Source organism: Dysidea avara, chromosome 11, assembly GCF_963678975.1.
Source record: "Dysidea avara chromosome 11, odDysAvar1.4, whole genome shotgun sequence".
Classification (NCBI taxonomy): Eukaryota; Metazoa; Porifera; class Demospongiae; order Dictyoceratida; family Dysideidae; genus Dysidea; species Dysidea avara.
The window spans coordinates 14,463,326-14,481,432 of record NC_089282.1 but is presented as its reverse complement, the minus strand read 5'-3'; the positions used below and the strand labels follow the sequence as shown (position 1 = coordinate 14,481,432).

The 18,107-nt window shown below is 38.0% G+C and overlaps 1 protein-coding gene across 1 annotated transcript; it reads right to left on the bottom strand.

Annotated features, from left to right (window-relative positions):
• Positions 1 to 6,386: 6,386 nt before the first annotated feature.
• On the bottom strand, positions 6,387 to 8,317 carry LOC136238636 (uncharacterized). Its single transcript, XM_066029198.1, has one exon. The coding sequence runs from the start codon at positions 8,305 to 8,307 to the stop codon at positions 6,532 to 6,534; it is 1,776 nt and encodes a 591-aa protein (XP_065885270.1). The 5' UTR covers positions 8,308 to 8,317; the 3' UTR covers positions 6,387 to 6,531.
• Positions 8,318 to 18,107: the final 9,790 nt, after the last annotated feature.

Sequence of the window (18,107 nt, the reverse complement as noted above, 5' to 3'; positions counted from 1 at the left end):
TCCATAAATCTGGAGCAGATAATTACTGAGAATGTTTCTGTATAAAAGTTTATTTGAGTTCAAATAGATAAGATATCTGTGTCGACAGTGTCGTGTGTTTAACATGCTGGCTTGTTTGACTCTTGTTTCTTTTGTTTTTTCAGCAATCTTTATTTCCCTTCTTTTACACTAATTTGCTTACCTTATAAATAAATTTATGGATAGCTAATATAATAATAGCTAAGAAGTGCTGGTGGTGCTTGATATTATTACTAAATATATCAAGTCAGTTATCATGCACTAAGTGTTCAGCTAATATCATCTGAGTTAACAGACACCAGTGTATTGTTTCCTGAGTGTATACTTTGTACCTATACAACTTTAACATTAAACAGTATATAGCATGCTGTGGTCAGCAATGTGCCTTTGGATATGGCTTCTGGTACATGTGCACTGCACATGTGTAGCTCTATGATCACAATAAGTCAAGTACAGAGTGGTATATAGCAACAACACTGTTGCTCTGGTAATGTACTGTGGTTAAAATATAGGTAGTGATATAGGGTTTCCAAATGAACATGTAAACTGGATACTTATTAACACATAGTAACACATTGGTTTGTCTTGCAGAGACTGAGCAGTCGTAAAGTGAACTTACGTACAAGAAGCAAAGTTGCTTGTTATCATTGCAATATGCATTTAAATAGGTCATGGACATGAAGAAAGACATAGGTAGGAAATCTATGTAGTTTTTATCCCCAAAAGTACTCAGAGTTTTGCTATATAGCTAGATCTGTGAATAAGAAGAATATGCTCAAAATTACAGATTTCATGCAGTTCTTTAAAAAGTACTTTTATCAGATCCTTTTGACTTCATATTTACTAGTGGGCTTAAACTTCTTCCAAATTAACTTCTAATTGAGTTTGGAAGAGCTTTCTAAGATGGGTGTGCTATTAGGACTTTGGAAATCTCCGGGTCTATTACGAACCACTACCTTGTTCATGATAAGAAGATGAACAAAATGGAATATTTCAAGATTTAAAAATACTTTTTTGGCTCCTTTTGACTCCATATTTACTAGACTTATTCCAAATTAACTTCTATGACTTCTTTTGGGGGTTAGGGAAGTCTTTTGGGGGTTGGGGAAGCATACTGATAGTGATAAGCAACCATTGTTTATAATAGATCATTGATAATAGATCAGCTCTCAAGTTATGTATATGATGAAAAGTTAACAACCCAGTATGGTTGCTGGTGTCATAGCCATTAAATTTTCTGTAGAAAGGTAACATATATCAAAGAATAATGGTTGTCATCTCTAAAATGCAGTGGCAGATCCAGAGAATCAATGTAGTCCTCAGTTGATTCAGATGAATTGTTTGCTGTTATAAGATACGCAAGTCTGTAGCTTTACAAGTTGTATAGCTTCTTCATACTGTTGTTCTACATTCACTGTAGGAGGAAGCAATGTATCACAAGGTTGCTAGTAGAACTTCAGTGCAACATAAGTAATCTAGCTAGTTATATACCAATTTATCTTCTTTATATTGCATTCTGGCTATTGATGTTGCACTGTAATATACTATTAATATGACCTTATCTTTTTCAGGCTTCAATGACATCCTGGCATCTTGGCATGCAGTATTGGTTAGGTATAGCCAAGCCCAAAAGTGCCTTCAGTTTGACCCTATAATGCTTCCAACAAGTACACAAAAAATTTGGAATTTTTGACTAGAGTAGGGACCATAGCACACTGATAAAAGTACTGAGTATATCACAGCAAAACAATAAGACTCCTACTGTGCATGTGCAATTTTTTGTAAAATAAAATAAAATTATTATGACTGTGAACCCTTATTTGCGTACTCACACCAAGCTACCTTAAGATTCAGCATGCATCACTTTTTCGAAGGCATGAGTTGGAGAAGAAGCAGGAATACGGTGATAGGGTTCGCAGTGTGGAGTTAGTCTCGTGCCCAGACCGCTTTTTTCTTTTTGTGTGGGGGCGGAGAAAAAAAGGGTCTGGTGGATCTCCAATATATTTTTTGTGCAGCCAGATCTACAACTTTTGGGGATCGTTGATTAGTGGTGATGGATAGCAAAGGCTTGTTAACGAAGCGACAATAGGAAATACGGCGCGCGTACCCAAGGATGCAGCCTTGCTAAGCAAACGCGCGCCGTATTTCCTATTGTCGCTTCGTTAACAAACCTTTGCTATTCATCACCACTAATCAACGATCCCCAAAAGTTGTAGATCCGGCTGCACAAAAAATGTATTGGAGATCCACCAGACCCTCTTTTTCTCCGCCCCCACACAATAAGAAAAAAAAGCGGTCTGGGCACGAGACTAGTGTGGAGTGTAGCTCAGTGTTTTCTACATTTGGTGGACTTGGTAGGGAGGCAACTATATTCTATAGTCGCTTAGCTCATTACTCTCTAAGAAGCATGGCACACCCTATACCAAAACACTTTCACTGATGGAATGTTCCATCTCATTTTCTTTACTGCGTTCTGTCCGGCATCTTGGCTATATCCGGGGGCAGTAGGACCGTCAGACCTGTGGAGCGCCACACTACCTTTTTTGAACTGCGCTTGACAGAGGTTCAGCTTGACTCATCTGTTTATTTTATTTTGTATCTGTTTAATGTGCCAGTGAGTTTATTTTGTATAATATTAGCGATGGACGCTTCCCTACGGGAATCGTCCGTATCAGTTTCCGTGGTGACTGGATCGATTGCAGAGGTGCTTCTCCTACTATTCTTCGCTTGTATCGCTGTGTAACGGGCGGAACATAGCTGAAAGCGAAGCGTAATGGCCACTTTCTAGACAGTAATTGATACTTGGGGCGCGAATTGTCCGAATTTTTCGTGGTGATTTGATTGATTGCAGAGGTGCTTCTCCTATCTGTTCTTCGTTTGTAGCGCTGTGTAACGGGCTAAACATAGCTGAAAGCGAAGTGTAACAGCCACTTTATTTTCGAGTCAGTAATTGATATTTGGGGCGCTTCAATCGAAACATTACCCGGATTTGGTGCCATTCTTTTCTTTTGATACGGTATGCGCGGGTTAACCAGTGGCCAGACCGCTTTTTCTCCACCACGGTGCTTATCGATTAGAAATAATAAGCGCCTGCTTCGAAAAAGGCGCGTATAATTTCTAATCGATAAGCGCCGTGGCGGAGAAAAGCGGTCTGGCCATGCGAGACTACACAGTAAAAACAAACTAGTGAAGGTCACTACTAAATGTAGTGAACGTTACTACTAATGTCTGCCACAATACTCACTATTTTTGTGTAATGACGTTCACTACTGATTTTGTAGTGATCCTCACTACCATGTAGTGACATTCACTACCATGTAGTGACATTCACTACCATGTAGTGATGTTCACTGCAAAAGAGTAGTGAAGGTCACTACAAAAGTAGTGAACGTCACTACACAAAAATAGTGAGTATTGTGGCAGATATTAGTAGAGAAATTCACTACTAAATTTTTACAGTGTATAGGGTTTACCAGTCATAGCTAATAATGTTACAAAAAAGTAAAAGGAAATAATAAGAATTTTAAGTTTGATTAAGGATCATAGAAAAAGTAGGAAAACAAGGGAGGTCACCTACACCTGCAGATATGCAGTAGGAATTTAATCCTAATCCAGGCGGTATATAGGGATTAAATGTCCACTAGTATATCTGCAGGTGTAGGCGACCTCCCTTGTCACAGTTTCCCTACTATATGGTTTTTCTATGATCCCTAAAATCCTTAATTTTTCTATATGTATATATAGATATATATGGTTCATAATAGAGATCGCCTATGTTTTTCTAAAATCCTAATAGAACACTCAATTAAATACCAGCTTAGAAACCTTATCCAACCTCAAAAGAAGCCTTAGAAGATAATTTGGAAGAAGTGTAGGCTGACTAGCAAAGATGAAGTCAAAAGGACTCGATAAAAATCCTTTTTTAAAGAATTGAAATCTGCCATTTTGTTCATCTTCTACTTATTATTATTATAATTATTATTATTACTAGGACTGTGTCACATACAACCAAGTACATACACCAACCTTGCAAACCTACCCATTGGGCAAGTATAGCTAAACAATGTTATATAGCCAGCACTCAGAGCAGTGTGTGTGTGCCGGTGGAAATGATACATATGCATACGTACACAGGCAAGGGAGTTTAACTGGCATCAGAAAACCACAATACTAAAACACAATTTACACAAAAACCAAGTTAAGTTAGCTATATTGAAAGTATATATGACGTGTCTCTGAAGATGACTCTGCAGTGAAGTGAGGCTATGCAGAACAAGGAATGTGGTGAAGGCACAATTGGCAAATGGTCCCAATCAAGCCAATATGGCAAACATGCTCCATCTCTTGATTTATTTAACAATTATATAAATTTGTAAATAAGTAGCTAACTATACATATGTACGAATATACTCATGATTGAGTCTGTACATTAACAAATATATATATATATTTTCCACCCGGCTTAACTACTGCTCTATACTGTGAATCTGTAATAAACAAGAACTACGACTGAACTACAGCCATGCACAACATACAGGAGATAGTTACACATTGTTGTATATGCAGCCTCGTATGCAGCAATGCATCTCGTAGTTCTTGTTTATTACAGATTCACAGTATAGAGCAGTAGTTAAGCCGGGTGGAAAATATATATATATATTTGTTAATGTACAGACTCAATCATGAGTATATTCGTACATATGTATAGTTAGCTACTTATTTACAAATTTATATAATTGTTAAATAAATCAAGAGATGGAGCTTGGATAATATGATCATCTAGTTAATAATTCCAGCCGCTAGCAAGCCAGATGAAGGATGAAAATGTATAATACAACTACCGGTACAAGCATTACATTACTCATTACCTTGTTGTTCACGAGTGCATCAGCTGGTTGTTTACGAGCGCATCAGCTGGTATCCCAGCTGATCATCAGCTGGTTGTTCATCACACCCGGCCGTACCTGGAGCACATATTCTACATACAAAATATACAGTTACAAACATTTAAACTTACTTGTAATCTTGTTGTTTATGTGTAAGGTGGCCTCTGGCTATCTTGCAATCACTCCGCGGACGTTTACTAATCTTCTCCTTCGCGCAGTCTGTAATTAAGCAAGGGTGTGGTGCTGGGCGTTATATAGAATTACAAGTACGGTCAAGTCATTGTTATAATATAGTTGTGCCTTCATTTACAGGCGAATCTATCCCCGCTTAGTTCATGTCTCTAGGCTTCGTAGTTTTCTCAAACATTATTCATTTATTTATTCATTCATTATTAATGATGTAATTTTAACCGCATTTCGTATTATCTAGTACTTGGTTGTATAGCTAATTATTCTTATTATTTTTTCCCACAGGGCTAGAGCAAAATGTGAGTACTTTTTGGGGATAAAAAACTACGTAAGTTTCCTTCCCATGTCTTTCTTCATGTCCATAACCTATTTTAAAATGCATATTACAATGATAACATCCATTCTCAAGCAATTTTGCTTCTTGTAGGTTCACTTTGTCATTGCTTCTGGCTTAGTCTCTGCAAGGGTAACCAACATGTTAATTGTGTTATTAAGTAACCAATTTATTCATGTTAACACATTCATTTGGAAACCCTATATCATTACTTATATTTAACCTGCACAGTATAATTATTAAATTCATACCAGAGCAATGATGTTGTTGTGTACCACTGCATACTTGACTTACTGTGATCACATAACTGCACAAGTATACATGCCTGAAGCCATACTATTGTTGACCACAGCATGCTGTACACTGCCTATAGTTGGATATGTCATGCAGAGCTATGCAGTACAAAGTACATTCAATAGTAAGGAAACAATACACTGGTGTTTACTAACTCTGATAATGTTATCTGACTACTTATAACAGCTAGCTATACTGTACACGACTGACTTTGATATACATGTTCAGTACTGTGTAATATCAAGCACCACCAGCACTATGTTAGCTATCCATAACATATAAATAGAGTTATAAAAGTAAACAGCCTAGTGTAAAAGTGATTTTAAAAATTAAAACATGGGAATAGAGATTGCTGAAAAAAGTAAAGAAACAAGAGTCAAACAAGTCAGCATGTTAAACACACAGGGATCTCTATTTGGACTCAAATAAACATTTATACAGAAGCATTCTCAGTACTTATCTGCCCCTAATTTATGGAGAAACTGCTGTTTTTCCTACCATATCCATAGAGTCCAAATAGAGATGTTTGTGTGTTTAACATGCTGACTTGTTTGACTCTTGTTTCTTTACTTTTTCAGCAATCTCTTCCCATGTTTTAATTTTTAAAATTACTTTTACACTAGTATATATATATATAATATAGTCCATCCCAGTGGTCACTTTGTATTAAACTCAATTTTAAATTATGTATACTGTACATCTGTATGTGTTACAACTTGCAATAAATTGAGGTTCTACCATATAGCTACAAAAACAAAATTCAGAAATACAGTGTATGTGGAAAGCTGCAGTTGCAAATAATAATCAGCTTTAAATACTCGAACGATTGTAAACATTTTGATTTACCCTTTCATCACGCATTGCAGGAACAAGGCCCTTTTCAAACACAATGCTCATCAACTCATCAACATCTGCAACATCAGGGTACTGATGTAAGGCCCACTTAACAAAGACAAGGAATTCTTTCCAATCTACATAGCCATCTAAGTTCATATCCAATGCTTTCAATCCTTTTTTTGTGTTTGGGCAACGGTAACAGCCAAAATATGGTTGCATAAAGCCATGGTAAAAAGAATCAAATTGTAAGCGGTCATCATTTTGTACAGCATCTCGTTGATCCCAAAAATCCCATTGTTTACGCACCTCATCAATAAGACTCTGGTGGTGTTTATTTTTAACTTTGATTTTAGCAATCACATCACTCATCTTCTCTGTAAGCTTCCCCCCTGCACTGTCAAATAAGTAAGCCACACCAGCAGGGCTGTTATATTCCTCTTTTCTTCCATCACGCAGATCTTCTAGCATCTTTTCTTTCATCTTTTTGGCTATGTCTTTTGTGAACTGTGGATTTTTGCCAAAATTTTTTTCCAAATGTTCAACAATCATTTCTGTTGTTGCAAGAGTTGAAATACGATTTGGAGTTTCTACACCAAAAAACTCAGCTAAATCAAAAAGGCCAGCACCCATTGCACCTTCACCAAATACTAAATCAACAGCACGTTCTCCATACAACACTTGCTTTGGATGTGGCAGTCTCCCTGTTGTAATCTTGGTGACTTCTATAGCTGCATTCCTGATATGGACTGAGTTGTACTTTTCAGAAACCTTTTTGTTTCCAAGTCGAATCAAATTCATCATTGTGATAGAAGAACAAGCATGACCCATTGCAGCACCTTCTTCACAAAGACTGCACCAAATTCCATCTGCGCCAGCACTAAGACAATCAAGCTGCCCAGCTGTCTGCAAGTCCCACTTTTGGTGGATGTGCACGAGAATCTTTCCGTTCACCCAACCACAAGAAGACATGGTTCTGCGCACACTTGCTGTCCATGTTTCCAGCTCTTCAGGTAGAAAATCACCTGTTGGCTCTTCAAATAACAATGCAAAGGGCCTTTCTTCTGGGGAAAGCTTGCAAAGGTAACGCATTACATAAAACAAGCGCTTTGGGGCCTCTGTCATGGCAAGAGGAAGGTCTCTAAAGTTAATTAAAATGCGGGCACTTTTAGTGATGTTTTTATATGTCCACTTCATCCATTTGTGGATCAGTTGGCACATGTCATCATTGGTAAACTTTGTCTCCCAATCTACTTCATCACTAGCCAAGTCAACTTCAAAAATCGTGTTAGGTATGCCATATTTATGATTTTTACCCAATGAAACAGGCAAAGTCTCAGTATCATAAACGTTGGTGCCAGGTTTGATGCCCTCTGTTACCTCGGAGAAGGAGTAGAAGTGAGAGAAGTTGTAGCTATTATCTTTTAGATGCTGTACAAAGTCATCATCTACCCGAGTCATGTGCGAAAACGAAGCAACAATTATATCTTTGATGCCAACCTTCTGCACTTGCTCTAGTATTTCAAGCTTGTTTTGCAAGGTGTGGCTGCGCAGTTGCCCGACTGTGCTTTCGCGTATGGAGTTATCTAAAACGAATAGGTCTAAATCCTTCAACCTCTGACGCTTTTGCTCCACAACTTTTCGGGTTTCAGAAGTAACACGAGCAATTTCAGCCTCGATCTCTGCCATGTCATCGCCGTCAGGCATATTTCCGCGATCATTATTACTGAAGCATCGACTTAGGAAGCTCATCTTTGCGTGTCCTAACCGAACTGTGGAAAGTTTTCTATCGCTTCGGCTTTTATGTGCGGCAATGCTTGAGCACGTGCATCATGATCAGCACGAGCATCAATTTACTACAGCGGATTTCACTTCCGTTTTAAAGGCCGTGACGCCAACGTCCGGTTGTAAAGCCGGGCAAGGTAACGTATCCGTGCGCATGTGGCACGCAATTTTTAAAGGGAATCAATTTATTCACCCAACTTGATGTCAGCACGTGATTATTTATATTGTATAGGCGCTTAGCATAAAGGCGCCAAATCCTGTTTCTATGCATGGCACTGGCCTCGAGGTATTTATTTCAAGTTGTTGTGCTCGAAGATAGAACTATGGAGCTGTCCACTTCAACGTGGCAAGAAGGATTGAAAAGAGTTGGAGAATATTACGAAGGATTCGTGAAGATGAAGAATGTTGATGATTTGTTGGCCAAGCATAGCACTGAGACATTTACTACTTATGGTACCAGACGATCTAGAACAATTGGAGTTTCATCTGCTTGTTTAACTAGTGAAGCGTCAGCTGGGGAGAAAGAAAATCATCAATCATCAGTTAGTCATTTTTGCACTTCAAGCAGCAGTCCGGCCATAGATAAACTCTTGAGCATCTATATGACTTGTAAATGTTAGCTAATTTTCTATTGACTGCTGGTTGAATTGAGTGTATGGTATTTGATATGTACAACAATACTCCATATGGAGGTCTGTACATTTTAAATATATAATTATTATTTATGCTGCCAAGGTCACGTATTGCATAAGATACACTAACTATTTCCTGCTGCAATTTCAGTTCATAGCTAAGTTAAAATTTCAGAGGGGTTTTCAGAACCCCAGGAAACTCCCCGAAATACACCCCCGTTTACTATGCAGATATTATTACACCAGCATTGTTTGCTTTCAGTTTTTTTGGTACATAAACTGTATGCTTACTATCAATCTGCTATACAATAGAATGTGAGAAAATTGTACTGGAGAAAAAATGAAGGAAGCAAGGATGTGTGCTTTGATAATTCACCATTTACGGTAGATAGAGAAGTTCTGCTGGATTGTCAGTATGGACCACAATATTGGAAGGAGAAGGAGAAAAAGAATAAGCAGCTACGCTTGCAAAGCTCAAGAAAAAAGGGATGTTGTGCTCATATTAAATTGCGGTATTACACAGTATATAAGGAATTTCAACTGTGTGACACTGTTACTTCTATGATGAATTCTAGACAGCTGCGAAATAAAAAGGAGAAAGCATTGAAGGACCTTAGAGGTCAAATAGTCGCTGGAAAAGTCAAAGGCGAAGAGTACTGTTATGTTTCTCTTCCTACATTAAAAGCTCATACTGATCACAGTTTCACAGAAGTATCTGGTTATAGCCAGAGAGTCCACCCCATTCTAATAACAAAGATAGCAGAGTTAGTTGCTGATGGAATCACAGATATACAGGAAATAAGAAAGATGCTAAGGAATTATGTGAAACACACAGTTTCTGCCCAACTAAACATAACACCCTGTCATACGGATAGATCATTTTATCCGATGGTATGTGACATTCGAAACCACGTATCCAAAGCTAAAAGAGCCCTGCAGTTGTCAATACTGGACCAAGAAAATCTGAAATTAAGAATTGAAGAATGGAAAAAGTCTTCTCCTTCTTCCAACCATTTTTTCAGGCCTTACATTAAAAAGTCTGGTGGGCAGGTTGATCAAGATGAATCAACAGGCAATGATAACATCCAGTCCAGCACAAGTTATGATGATGACCTTGATGATTGCTCCCAAACATTTTTGTGGGTACACCAAGAAAAGTGGCAACGAGATCTCCTAGTCAAATATGGCAATATCATAACGTTGATTGATGCCACTTACAAAACAACAAAATATGAAGTAGCTTTGTTTTTTCTATCTGTAAAAACTAATGTAGGCTATGTGGTGGTAGCTGAATTTGTTGTTTCCTCAGAATCAGCTGAAGAGATTGGAGAAGCAATTTCTATTTTGAAGAAGTGGAATCCTAAATGGAATCCAGCATATTTCATGAGTGATTTCTCAGATGCAGAGTATCTTGCAGTCAAAAATGTCTTTCCATCTACCCCAGTATATATTTGTGACTTTCACAGGGAGCAAGCGTGGGAGAGATGGACAAAGGACCATAAACATGGTCTTTCCAATGAAGAAAGGGAGAAGGTTCTTGACCTGCTACGTGAGTGTGCACATGCACCAGTGCCAAGTCAAGATGAAGAAGTACCGATAGACTACTATTACCAGTGTGCAGTGAAACGTCTAAAGGAGTCACGTGTATGGAAAGATCATACTGCTTTACAAGAGTGGCTCATTGGAACATGGCTGGGAATTCCTGAGGTAAGTTTTGAACATCCCCTTGTTGTTAGGGTAATTTATTGAAAATAACAATTGACTTGTTTACGCTCTATACAATGTCATGTATATAGTACATGTACTTTTAATGCAATTTCAGTCTACAATAGTAGTAGTCTGTATAACGCCTGATATTCTTTGTTAATTAATTGGTGTTATCTGCTTTTGTTACAGAGGTGGGCAAGAGTCTATCGTCAAACTTCTTTTCACGCAGCTGTTGAAACTAATAATGGTATAGAAGCTCAAAACAAAGTTTTGAAATATAGTTATTTGCCACACAGAAGAAACATTACACTTTCATGTCTAGTTGAGATACTGATTGACAGTTTTCTTCCAGATTCTCATGAGAAATACATATTTCAGAATTACAAAATGAGCTCCACTTACCGGTCATACAGTGATGATGTTCCAAAGTATCTGCATGGGCGGCCGCCAGCTTTGATCAAACACTGCTTAAATCGACTAGATAAAGCAAAGAGAAAATTTACTAAAGAATCTTTTCTAAGCTGTGACATTCAGAAAGGAAAGTTTAGTCTTGCTGGTGAAACAAGCACCCATCACATTGATTTTGGATTATCTGATGGTCAGCCTTCTTGTACGTGTGGTGACTGGTCTAAAACTCACTATCCTTGTAAGCACTTTTTTTGCGGTTTTTTTGTACCAGTCTGGTTGGAGGTGGGATTCACTGCCAGAAGCATATTTGAATAGTGCATATATGTGTACTGATACTCACGCACTGACAGAAGCAACAATGGTGAAAGGTATTATGCCTGATGCAGTGCCTATGCTGGAGAGTCAGACAGATCTAGATGCGGATGATTTCTGTGTGGAAATAGGGATTCCACCTAAGGAAGAAACTGGTGCCGGGTTACTGCCACACACGATCACAAAGAGTAGTCTTGAAGGCATCCCGAATGATGCGATGGCCTGCAGCTCAAATGATGCTACACCTACAATTAACACTGAAGTTAAGTCACAAGAATTAGAATTTTCCGATTTGAAGAAACGGGTATGCAACAGATTTGTAATTTAATGTATTGCACATACCATGCATTATTTACATTTTCTAGTTAGAGCAATGCTATATTAATATCTTTGTTAACTGCAGAAACCTCAAGAAGGGAAGCGGACACAACAACAAATAAGAATTGTTTTAAAGAAAGTTGAAACATTGTCTTTTAATATCATAGATAAGGATAAGCTTAAGGTTTTAAAAGGCAAATGTGATGAGCTGGAAGTATTGGCCAGAGATTTGGCACCCTCAACTGATGGCCTTATCTTAAGGCCTAGCTTATCCAGTACACTAACTGCACGCAGAGCAAAGCTTAAGTTTAAGTCTAGATTTTCGTCATTGACTACTATTCATTGTAAAAGAGGTAGAAAGAGGCAAGATTGGAGAATTAGAAACAGAGTTGGTGTGAAGGCAGCCAAATTGAGAAAGGTATATATACCTTATTGCTTGAGAGTATAATAGATAATGGATATTATACACAGGCATTGTTAGAAGATAACAGTTGCAGTGGCCCCAATGGAAAAGTAAGCATTTAATTTTTATATTTACTCTTAATGTGTTAATACATGCTTGGGGGGAAGACAAACCTCTAATATGACATCACCTGTTCAATTCGTAGCTATTATAGTATCAGAGATATCTTAATGATACAAGTACTACCCATGATATCAGTCATTGTGCGTCAGTTTAATGTGGCCATATTGTTCAAAACAAAATAATTAACAGGCATTATAACCAACACACATTTTGTGGGTTGGCAGTTTCAATAGATCTATGCTACCTATGTATAAAAGTAAATTTGACCTACTGTAAAGATTATATAGCTATTGTTGTGTAATTCGCTATGTATTTTACACTTTAATATCCTTTTATTCAGGATTGCGGAATTGATATCACTGAACCTTCAACATCTGGTGTTGACAACGCTATATCATCAACAGCAGCAACTGTACAGAGAGTGGAAAGAGCAGGTCTGATTATTGTATCCAATGATATTTAATATTAGTACTACACATGTACAATTTAGGCAAGAAGAGATCTTGGTGTAAATGTTCTGGATGTGTACAAGATGATTGCGGTGACTGTTGTAACTGCAAGGATATGAAACGGTTTGGTGGCCCAGGAAAGAAAAAGAAGAGATGCAAGCATCGTCAATGTTTAAACACTGGTACTTATCCAATGGTTAAATCCATGTACATGTGTCATCACTGTATGAATTTATAGGCAGGACATCACATCAAAAGTTACCAGCTGTAGTCATGCCTGGAGTACAACCAGCCAAGAAAACAGAAGTATTTATTTAATGTGTATTACTTGATAGCCACTTGATTAATTAAGAAATCAATTACCATAATAGTAGGAAGTGTTGTTTATGTATTATGCAAACTATTATTTTAAGTGATTTGTTAGAAGCAAGCATACTGTATGTAATACCATACGCAAGAAAATTTACTTTGACGTCAAAAAATTTGATGAATTCTGGCTTGTAAGGATTTGATGAAAAAAGGTGACGAATCACTTGGACCTGCTAAGCGCTTACATAATATGGCTGCCTTTTACATGCTTTTGCTTAGCACAAAGTGGAGAGGCACTTAATTGGTAAGCATTTTGACAAATTGCTGTGATTTGTCAAATCCATCAATGTTTTGATGTCAAAATTTCCTTGCATATAGTAATGCTGATACCAGCTTATTTGTTGTTGTAAATTAACTTTCTATTAAATAAAACTATCTGAATATATAGGGCTGAAAATATATGATCTGGCAACTAATGGATATTTATTTTTAGGTATCATGCACTTCCCTAGACCAGTTAGAGGATTCAACAGTATTAAATGTTGAAGGTATGTTGTATATAAACAAGGGAAAAAACACACACACACACTAACCACTGATACGATTACATTACAATAATTGTTGACACTTCATGTGATAACTTCACATGATAAATCAAATGAAGTTAAAATAATACTTGTATGAGGATGGATGCACTGTTAATTTACAATTAGTTTACTGGTTTATACAATTATTGTAGTGAGAGGCTATTATAGTGCAATCAGTATGCATGACTGTATGTAGTTGATTGATTGGTTTCTATAGAGGAGCTGCCACCTGAAAAAAGCATTGTCATCACGAAGATACCCCAAAGGTAATCACCATAATTTGGTTGATAGACAATATATAACCTCTCTGTTGAACGTAGGCTACTCCGAACAATGAAATGGTAGTACTGAATGAGATGAATCGTCTTGTTAAACCTATCATAGGCGATGGGAACTGCTTCTACCGCTCAGTGGCTCAAATTGTTTACGGTGATGAAATGTTACATGGAAAGATCAGGGAGTTGCTGGCTGATTTTATATCTAGGAACCGGACTCATTTTCAACCATACATTGATGGAGACATGGTTGAATACATAGCGAGAGTGCGGCTAACGAGGGTGTGGGGAACAGCTGTGGAGCTGTTAGCAGCAGCCTCACTTTTTGATATACCCGTGTATACATTAGTTCCTTACAAAGACACTTATCACTGGCTGTGCTACAAGCCCCTGGAGAATGCTAAGCTGATCTACCCAAAAGAGCCTCCTCCTTCACGGCTACATCACATAGATCACTTTGAACTCCTTAATGTGCATGGCTGTCATTATGATGTTATTGCTTCTGAAGATGGAGGAGTATACATGCTTGACAGACCCCTGCTTAGTAAAACTGAAGATTTCCTTAGCTTAGATTAATTGTACGTGCTGCATGCACAACACGTAGTGTGTAAATACTGTACCTGAATAAGACATCTTGTGCTGATGACAACTTTATTACATTATATTATTTCTCATGATGGTATAGACAATTCTGTTCTGGATATACAGCTGTGTACAGTATAGTTGAAGGTGTGCATGTGTTTGTGCAGTAATTATAAGGTATAATGATAAAGAGCTCTCTAATAGAACTGGAATGAGGGTTCGGAAGCTTTGTAACCTATAAGGCTTTGCAACCTTCAAAATCTGGTTTTAATGCCAAGTATGCCAATGCCGTGAATGCCAAGTAGACCAGACAGCTCAGCATATTATTAGCTTATTATAAAATTATTTCAAGGAGGAAAGTGGCTAACAATGAAATTTAGGCCTCCATGTACATGTGCATTGCTTACATGAAATAATTTAAGATTATACCAGCATTTGAACTCAAGCGTGACTAGTGATACAAGCATTCACAGTGACATAGATGGACATACACAAATAGACAAAAAAAAATTGGACTAGAATATTAACATTTAGGTGTTGACTGCTACAAAAAATCACTAACAAGATCATAATAACACAGGAAACTCTCCATACTCACACCATATAATATAGCTAAATGCAGCTGTTGTACTAGTCTGGGGGGACAGATTATGGGGGTACAACCGTAGCATCAGTGACAGCTCACACAGTGGGAAACAGAGTCAGACTCAATATGTCAATGCTATCAGGTAGGCTCCAGCCTGGTAGGCCCGGATGGTATACTTAATGATGGCACAGGACAAACTATAGACACAGTTAGTATCTCACCAGGGAATATAGCTAAGCTAGTGACTACTGGCCATGGACTGCCACTTCCAATTGAGTCCATCATAATATATACGAGATCATATATCCGATATACGGACTCGGATTTACTGTGAATAAGGCAACATTGCTCCACCGGAGTCCACCACGGGCTTCATGGCATACCAGACCAGGCGAATTATACCATGAACGTCTTCCCCGCCTGTACTGATAGAACCAGCAAACGTCTGCAAACTTCCTTCTGTATGATGTTAACCCTCCAGTGGTAAATTTGACGAAGTGATAGAGTCTAGGCTAATAAGCGCGTGTAAAACAACAATTATCTCACGTGCTGACATCAGGTTGGGTGAATAAATTGATTCCCAATTTTTAAAAGGCTGTGCCTATGGAGTCACGGCAATCACGTGAATAAAAAAACTTAGACAAAAAACCTAAGAAAACGAAAAAATTCAGCTAAAGCGAGGCTCGAACCCGGGACCTATCATACTCTAGCCCAACGTTCTACCACTATACCACTGTGGTGCTAGCTACCCCACTCCCTTAGTTTGTACCTTATACAGTATATGTCATTGATTTGATTTGATTTATATATTTAACCTCCAAGCAATCGGCTACATGCAGCCGTTCTTCCTTGCTTGGAGGGACACATTACAATACATAGATAATACACACAAAACTAAACAAAGTAAGGTATAACCGATACAAAGACAACCAAGGTAAACAACTTACAACACACACACACACACAAAAAACAAAAAAAAACATGCATATAGTTACAATCATATTAATGTTATCAAAGGAGTGAGTCACAGTGACATCCACATACTCATAAAATGGAGAATTAATTGGGTGACCTGCAGTTCGAATCCTGGGGTTGGAGGGATTTTTTCCTTACTTAGGCCCCTTTTCTGTTGCACCTTTTCAGTCAGTCAGTAAGTCATTAGGTCTAAGTCCCTGAAATTAGGTTAGGTAATCCTAAGGCTGCAGCATATGTTGCTGTCAGACCTTCAGTGCTGGTCACTGTAAAGTGCTAATAATAAAAATAATAATAAATAATAATATCATTCACGAAGAAGACTATCAAGACACACGGTAGTGTTTCGTGCGGCCCAAGAAGTACGAAAACGTCATTTTCACACCTTTGTATCTTGGTGATCACTTATCTGATTGGAACCAAATTTGCTATACAGTTGCCCGCCAGCCAGGGGAGTCTACATTCCAAATTTGAAGGAAATCGCTCCAGCCATTTCCGAGATACGAGCTGCCAAAGTTTCGTTTTTTCTTCTTCGTCTTTTCGCACACTTGCAAAAAGTGCTATAACAAGCAAACGCGTACTCCTATCGCCTAGAAATTTGGCGCACAGAAAGGGAGTCCAAAGGCTAATTCTAGCATCAAATTTGGTACAAATCCGATGAATGGTTCAGGAGTTATGACCGATTATTCGCGTAAAACAAGATCGATTTGTTGTCACGCCTACAGGGTAAACCGCTTCATGGAATGAGTTGAAAATTGCTATGTAGATGGAGTAACCATCGTAGGAGTGCCTTTTGGTGGTTTGAAAGGAATCGAGATAAAGACCATGGAGATATGACACAAAACCCAACCTGTGTCACAATTACGCGATCGATTTTTATGAATAAAAAAGTGTTAGTTTTCACGCCTACTATATATAGGCAAAACGCTTAGAGCAATGAGCTGAAAATCGGTGTATAGCTGGAATAATCTTCATAGAAAGTCCTTGCAGTAGTACAGAAGAATCGGGTTGCAAACCACTGAGTTATGATTCGAAAGCCAACTCCGTGTAGCAAATGCGAGATCGAGATACTCTAATAGAACAGTCACCCTATTAGAGCATTCGGCTAATTTATTTACTCCATTATAGAATTTTATTACATCACAAGTTATTCTGTAGGGAGTTCAGCTGCAAACAGTTAATCTTATAGACAGTTCAGCAAGAAGCAAGTCACCATGTGGAGAGTTAAGCAAATATATCACTATAGAGATTCAGAACATTACAAGTCACACTGAAGAAAGTTCAGTTATAAACAAGTCATGCACCCTGTAGAGAATTCAGCTACAATTAAGTCACTCTCTAGAGAATTCAGCTACACAGAATTCAGCTACACAGAATTCAGCTACACACAAGTCACTGTGGAGAGAGTTCAGCTACAAACAAAACACTTTGCAGTGTTCATGCAGCTACAGCAAATCAACCTTTAGAGCGATCAACAATGAACAAATCAACACAAATCTACCTGTAGAGAGATAAGCTAGAAACAAATCACCCTGTAGAGAGTTCAGCTACAAAAAATCACCCTGTAGAGACATCAGCTAGAAACTAGACACAATGTAAGGAGTTCAGCTACAAGCAAATCACCCTTTAGAGAGTTCAGCTACAAACAAATCAACCTGCAGAGAGATCAAATCACCTTATAGAGAGTTCAGCTACAAACAAATTGCCCTGTAGAGAGATTGGTTACAAACAAATCAACCTGCAGAGAGATCAGCTACACACAAATCAACTTGTAGAGAGATCAGCTACAAACAAATCACCCTGTGGAGATCAGCTAGAAACTAGACACAATGTAAGGAGTTCAGCTACAAGCAATCACCCTGTAGAGAGTTCAGCTAAAACAAATCAACCTGCAGAGAGATCAGCTACAAACAAATCACCTTATAGAGATTTCAGCTACAAACAAATTACCCTGTAGAGAGAATTACCCTGTAGAGAGATCGGCTACAAACAAATCAACCTGCAGAGAGATCAGCTACACACAGATCAACTTGTAGAGAGATCAGCTACAAACAAATCACCCTGTAGAGAGATCAGCTAGAAACTACACACAATGTAAGGAGTT